This window comes from Aptenodytes forsteri, unplaced genomic scaffold (assembly GCF_000699145.1).
Source record: "Aptenodytes forsteri isolate BGI_AS27 unplaced genomic scaffold, ASM69914v1 Scaffold147, whole genome shotgun sequence".
NCBI classification, from domain to species: domain Eukaryota; kingdom Metazoa; phylum Chordata; class Aves; order Sphenisciformes; family Spheniscidae; genus Aptenodytes; species Aptenodytes forsteri.
Genome location: NW_008795320.1, coordinates 1,253,851 through 1,260,710, shown reverse-complemented (window position 1 = coordinate 1,260,710; position 6,860 = coordinate 1,253,851). Strand labels below are relative to the sequence as shown.

The 6,860-nt window shown below is 57.9% G+C and overlaps 1 protein-coding gene across 1 annotated transcript in view; it reads right to left on the bottom strand.

Annotated features, from left to right (window-relative positions):
* Positions 1-6: 6 nt before the first annotated feature.
* The window catches only part of THOP1 (thimet oligopeptidase 1), an 8,644-nt gene continuing 1,790 nt past the window's right edge, over positions 7-6,860 (bottom strand). Inside the window, exons 2-12 of the mRNA XM_019472206.1 lie at positions 6,354-6,617; positions 4,803-4,951; positions 4,196-4,303; positions 3,417-3,458; positions 3,156-3,291; positions 2,687-3,053; positions 2,201-2,402; positions 1,908-2,094; positions 1,284-1,412; positions 835-971; positions 7-690 (exon numbers count right to left, since the gene is read on the bottom strand). Coding sequence (XP_019327751.1) covers positions 532-690; positions 835-971; positions 1,284-1,412; positions 1,908-2,094; positions 2,201-2,402; positions 2,687-3,053; positions 3,156-3,291; positions 3,417-3,458; positions 4,196-4,303; positions 4,803-4,951; positions 6,354-6,617 — 1,880 coding nt within the window. The 3' untranslated portion in view covers positions 7-531. The remainder of the gene's footprint in view (positions 691-834; positions 972-1,283; positions 1,413-1,907; positions 2,095-2,200; positions 2,403-2,686; positions 3,054-3,155; positions 3,292-3,416; positions 3,459-4,195; positions 4,304-4,802; positions 4,952-6,353; positions 6,618-6,860) is intronic.

The following is a 6,860-nucleotide window of genomic DNA, read 5'->3' as shown; positions in this document are numbered from 1 at the left end:
CCGCCAGCTGCCCAAAGACGGGGGAGAGCACGACTCCCAAAGCAGTTTCTCAGGCGGCTTGTTTCGTGCTCAGAACAGCAAGTCTGCCCCGGGGCACAAAACAAGCCAAGCCCGGTGGGAAGTCTCATTTCTTAAAAAAAAAGGGATTTTAAAACAATGATTCAAGTTTGGTAACTCCTCTCACCCTCCTCCCCGGCTATATAAACGAGGCCGAAACTCACCCTCGTGCAGAAATCAGATTCAAAGTTCAGCCAATTTGTGTGGGCTACCGCCAGCCCCGTCCCCCTCGGGGGGGGTGACAAAGGCAATTCAACTCCCTTTGCAGAGCTGTCACCGCAGAGCCCTGGACCGGGGCTGAACCGGGCTCCCGAAGCCCAGGGTGAGCTCGGAGCAGGATCCCGGAGGAACAGCTCCAGGCGGGGGTTGGCCCAGGACGCGTCTGGTGACAGAAGTACCGGGTGCTGCTTGGCCTGAGAGGACTGGTGCGTAGACGAAGGAGCTGGCTTGACTCAAACGGGCTGGAGCAGTTTCTCAGCAGGCCGAAGGCAGCGAGTTGCTCTCCACCTTCAGTCCTTTGCTGGCCAGGAAGGCGTCCTGCTTGGGCTCGCGGCCCAGGAACTTCCTCAACATGTCGGAAGCATCCAGGGAACCGCCGGGATGCAGGATGCAATTCCTGTAATCCATGCCCACCTGCAAGGGGAGAAAGACGGGGGTACGCGTAGGACACCCGCCCTCCCACTGATGCCACCCCCCTGCCGTCTCCCACCACCTCTGGCAGGGGAGGCAGCCCCTGCCACACGCCGAGAGCCCGGCCGCAGAGGACGCCCTCCCTACCTTACAGTTCATGATCCCCTCCTGCTTGAAGCGTGTGTGGAACATATCCATGGAGTACACTTCGCTCCAGAGGTAGCCGTAGTACTGGGCATCGTAGCCTCCGGCCAAGTGGCCAAACGTAGCGGGCATGTTTGTACCTTTGCGGCAAAGGAAGGGAAGGGGCGTTAACGGGAAAGGCTGCTGGAACCGCTCACAGCACGGAAAAACCCCTCCGTGCTGGAAACGTGTCAGAGCAGGCACTGGGTCAGCTTGTTCACGATCCCAGGGGAAACAGGGAAGAACTTTCCAGTTATTTTTGTATGGTTTCAGCCCTGCTTTTCCTGAAGCCAACAGAAACTGTCCCCATTGAGCCAGCCCGAAGCCCCAGCCTTGAAAAGAACCTGCTGAGCCAAGCTTGCAGGCCAGGCCTAGAGAGACAGCAAGAGCGGGACCCCCAAGCCTCTGGGTACCTGGGGTGGCAGGGACGCCCAGCACCTCTTCACACAGCCGGGCAAACACCTCCACGGGGTCGGCCTTCGTCTGGGTGTGCAGCGCCTGGTCCACCTTGGCCAGGACGATCTGACGCAAGTTGAAGAGCCCTGTTCCCAGAAAGAGGAGGCAAACTGAGCTCCCACCTGCAGGCAGGAGCGTCTCCGAGGCCGGGTCGCTGCAGGGCAGGCCGGGGGGGGCTCCCATAGTTCTCCCCACACCCAGCTTCTGACCCGCTTCCCCAGACCAGCCCAGTTCAGCAGCGCCCACTCAGGCCTAAGCCGCGTCCCCCGCCTGCAGATAATCCCTGCCTCCCCCTGCACACCTTCTCACTGTGCAACCACCCAGCCTGCTGCACCTCCCGCCATGCCACCCTCGCTCTTCCCAGATTAAGAGCAGGCAGATGTGGTTCCTTCCCCCCAGTCCTCTCAGTCCCCACAGGGAGCAAGACAAAGCCTTTCCTCTAACCCAGCCAGGTCACTGAGGGTCCCCTTCCCCTCCCCACACACAGGGGACACCATGGCAAGGCTCTGCCCTCGCTGGGGACAGCACACAGCCCTCACTCCCCTTTTTGCTGGCTCCCACTTCCCTCCGCAGGGACCCACCCGTGTTTGCCTGCCGGGATTTAATGAGCTTCTCCAGCAGCTCATCAGGGATGGGGCTTCCAGTTTTGTAGTGCCTGGACATGCGCAGCAGCGGCTCCTTCTCCCACACCCAGTTCTCCAGCATCTGTGACGGTGCCTCGACAAAGTCCCGCTCCACGTGCGTCCCACTGAACATGGCAAACTCCGCCTGGGAGACACGGCAAGCTCAGAGCGGGGCGTCATTTAACCCCACAAGGGAGCACGACAGGGGAAAGGTAACAAACCAACCCTCTGCCAGCCCAGCCAGGCCTCACCTGAGAGCACAGCTGGTGCATGACATGCCCAAATTCGTGGAAGTAGGTCTCCACCTCATCGTGCTGCAGCAGGGAAGGCGCATCCGGCGTGGGCTTGGTGAAGTTGGCCACCATGGCAGCCACCGAGATCTGCCGGCTGGAGTCCGGCAAAAGGCAGCCCGGCTGCAGGCCGAAGCAGGCTGCGTGCCCGTACTTCCCTTCCCTAGGCCAGGAAGAGGAGACTGTTACACGGATCCTCCCCCACGGCCAGCCACGAGCCACCGCACAGGGCAGCGTGGTCCTGCTCAGAGCAGAAGCTCCTAGCGACGCTGCGATTCACACCAACCCCGTGCTCCTGGGACAGCCCTGCCCGATTACACGCTGCTCCCTCCGCACAGCCACGCGCCTGGGAGCGGGACGGCCCCTCCTCTTCCCCAGGCGCATGGCAGGCTCTGCTCCCCCCTGCCCTAGCCCTCTTCCCTCGCTTCGTCTTGCCCAAGGCCTCACCGCGGGTACAGGTCCAGGTAGAATTTGCCGATGGTCTCCCCGGAGGAGGTGTCCTTCACCGTGTAGAGCTGGACGTCCTCGTGCCAGACCTGAGCCTTCTCTTCCAGATGGAAGGTGAGCCCCAGCAGCTCCTGGTAAATGGCCAGCAGGCCCATGGTGACCACCTGCATGGGGAAGTACTCCTTCAGCAGATTCTGGTCCACGCTGTACTTGGTCTCCTCCACCTGGTTCATGTAATAGCGCATGTCCCAGGCATTGATGCGGTTGTCAAACTCCAGGCCGCGCTTCTCGCATTCTTTCTTTTTCAGGTCCAGGATCACAGCCCGTTCCTTCTCCCCAAGGGCTTTCAGCTTCTGGGCCAGCTCATCTAGGAAAACCAAGGCAGGCAGGGTTAGTGCCCGGGGCCGAGAGCAGCACACCCGGCCCAGCGCACGCCCCTGCTCTTCCCCTCCACAGCCCAGTGCCGTACCCAGGAACGTAGCCACGGTCTTGCTGCTTTTAGCCATGTTCATCTCCAGCACAAAGTCCGCGTGCGTGTTGAAGCCCAGGAGACTGGCTTTCTGAGCACGCAAGTCCACCAGCTCCTTGAGGATCAGGCAATTTTCCTGCAAGGTAGAGTCAGACAAAGAGTGAAGTGGGGTACGCAGGCGAGAAAGGAAGCACGAGCCCCAGCGTGGAAAGAAGCACCAATCTCAGACGAGACCCCTCCAGTGCCTGGACCTGACCCGGCCTCCCGTCTGGCCCTGCTGGCAAGCAGCAAGGCTTTGATTTTCTTTAAAATATAGATGAACAGAGAAAAGTCAGTCCAAAGGGGGAAGTCAAACAGCACCGTTCACCGTCTCCAGCCAGCAGCCCGCCTGCTGAGTTGCCCAGTGGTCTGCACTTGGCTTTTATTCAAACGCAACGCTGCAGAATTAACTGCCTGCAGGCGCTGAGCTCTCAGCCTAGAACAGGCTCCCTTTGATCGCACCTGGTAGGAAAGCAGCCACCTCAGCAAGGTCCCAGCTGCCTCCTGCCAGCTCAGGAGCTGCAGGTGTTTAAGCAACAACCTCCCCTCCCCTTATTTCATTTCACCTTCTCTTTTATTTTTAACCCAGCTTCGAGCTCCGTGCACTGGCACAAGACAAGAGAGGGAGACCCTGAGCAGCTCAGCGGCCCCCAGCCCGCTCACCTCGACCCCAGCCCCAGTGGGGCACCCTCCCTGACTGCCCCTTTGCTTCTGGGGGCCGGGTCCCGCTTCCACTCCTGACCTGCACGGCACCATCTGCAATCTCAGCTTCTTGGGAGCCCCCTGACCCCCTGCCATCAACCGCACTTTGTAAACGTCATCCCCATCCAATGGAAAGGAAAAAGAGGGGCACAGAGACATCACCCAACGCGCCCAAGGTCACATGAATCAGGGGCAAAATTCAGGAGTCTGAGCTTCAGTCCTCTGCTCTAATGCTACACTGTCCCGTTAGCCCTGCAAGGCCTCCTCGACCTGTGCTTACTTAAGCTCTGTGATCTCACCTCCTGCGTTTCCTCAGGGAGATGGAGACCGTTTCTTTTACCCAATTTGATCAGCCTCTCTAGATACCTCTTTGCTTCAGGCTTCAGTGAAGCGCTCTCTGCCTTCTCCTGTAAAACAAAAGCCATGAGCACAGGGAACCGCAGGATCAGGTGTTGCGGAAAGTTGGTTCCCGGTGGGAGCTGTGGGTTGTTGTAACACCCGTGACCCAGAAGCAGATGGAAACACCCCACAAGAAGGCTTTGGTTTGGTGCATTAGATCCTATCGGATTGCTTTAAACATCTCGCCTTCATGCCGCGTTACAGCGCTTTTCAGGGCATTACCCAGTCCCTTCCCCGCGTGAGGCAGGCTGGGTTTACTAAAGCCATTTTACCAAAGGGCCGATCGAGGCCCTGAGGGGGGGGGCAGAGCCCTCAAACCCCAACTCCTCAGTTCTCACTGACAGCTGGACCATTCTGCCACGACCACACAGCGGTTCAGTTCCAGCCCTGACTCGGTATCGTTCACTTCTAAGTTCTGGGACAAGGGAAAAGGGTTTGTTGTAATTCCAGGAGGTTTCAGTGCCCTGCTCAGGTCATCGCTGACAGAGCATCCTCCCAAGCACACACCTGGAGCCAGACAATCCTCTGGTACACGTCCTGCCTCATGCTCATCTCCACGTCGAACTCCGAGAGCTTCTTGTCAGCCTCGGTGCTCGCCGCACGGATGTCTTTGCAAGGAGAGACGTGCTGGGGGAAGTCCAGCATGTTCCGACGGACTGGAAAGACAGAAGAGGGATTACGGCGAAGGCAACGGCTTCATGTCCCAGAACTGCTCGTGAGTGGGAGCGTACACAGAGAGCCTGTGTTAATTGGGAGCCAGTTTGACGGCCCTGGAGCCTGACCTGCCCGCCCACGCAAAGGAAGAGCAAGGCAAGCTGCTGCCGTCAGACAAACCCAGAGCTGTCCTCTCTGAGCAGTGCTCAGTCACCCGCAGCACCCGTTCACCCCTGCCTCGCTGCCGAGCACATCTGTCCACTGATTTCCCACTGCGATCCATCTTCCTCACAAAACTCACATGAATTTCACGCCTGTGAGACCCCAACGCCTTTGCCCCAGCCATAGCTGGTACCAACAGTTTCAAGAATCACAGGACTTCTATGCTGGCAGACACACGGGCAGCATCGTTGCGTGACTCCTCTCCTTAGAGGACCAGGCTAAAAGTGACACACCTTTACTGCAGGCGCTCCTCAAAAGCCACCGTGTCCCAGGTGAGCTCCGTCCTGACGTATTTCCACTTTAGAAGTGAAAACAGGGAGAACATTCCCTCTGCAAAACCTCAAATAATACAACTCCGGCGGGAAGGCGCTGCCCTCCAGGCGCGAGAACTCTCCAGCCAGCAGAAGGTGAGCAGGCAGCTACTCTCTGTTTCCCAGGGAAAGTGCTGACAGTTCTGCTGAAGTTAACATCCCCCCTGCTTAGCAAGGGCTTTTCCTCTTAATTTAGGAAAAAGAAATCAGAGAGAAGAAAGAAGAGGCTTGCAGGCTGGCTTCTGCTTCGTACAGACGCGACACCTCGCAACACGGGCGGTCAGGACAGCTAACAGATGCCGGGAGGCAGGAGGGGGGCTGCGTGACATTGGCGCTCTACTGCTGTAAATAATTAGCCAGAGACATATCGAAGCCCGCATCGTTTGCCAGGACGATGCCATCACGTCATGTTACTTTACACATAATCCCTAAAACGACAGCAGTGTTTAAACAAGCCACACAGAGAGACATTTATCCGCTGCCTTAGGGAAGAAGTTAGAAACGAGCTGAAGATTTCTTAGATCATCCGAACCGTTCCTGCCAACGCGCAGTTTGTTCCCGCTAATGCACCTTGACCCATAAAAGCAGGAGACAACCTCGAAAGCCTGGCCACTCCTCCCGCAGACCACCCTGCTGCCAAAGCGCCATCCTTGTTCGAGACTCGCTCTTCCGTTCCAAATCTACTCTATTCTTTGCACTTCTATCTAGCTGTATAAACATTAACTGGGGAAAAAAAAAACAAACCATACTGCTGAGGGAGCCAAGGGAAGCAAAAAAGGAGATGACGGTACAGAGCAAGAAAACACCACCAGAAAAATCTTAGTAACACGTTGATTTCCAGAAAGCCAGTACTCCCTGTCAGTGTACGCACCCGTATATTCCACTTCCACATCAGCCAGTGCCTTCAGAGTGTTTTCGTAGGACACCTCGCCCTGCTCCTGGGAGCCCACCCGGTCGTACACAAGCTTGGTTCTCTCCGTGAGCTCTGCAGCCATGTTTTCTATCTGTTCCGCAGTCAGGTCCCATCTTAGCTGGTTTGCCAATAGCCTGGGGGCCTGGCTATCCCCAACGTCAACTGGGGGGGGGTGGGGGGGCGGGGGGGGGGAACCGTCTGTGAGATAGAGTCTTACGCGGGCTGGAAAGAAAATTCAGCTGCATAGTTAAAGCTCGATAAAAGCACGTAACGGAGAGGCCCGGCAAACAAACCACGCTGGTGGGCAAGCGGGCTCCGAAGGAAGCAGGGTGCTGGCGGCAATCAGCAGCCGGGTTCTTTTCCGGGCGCTGTTTACCCTCTCGGCCATGACAAGCCCTTCACAGAAACCTGACTCCCTCCCCGCCGTGCCCCCGGCAGGTGCCCCTGCCCACGGGACGCGGCGGG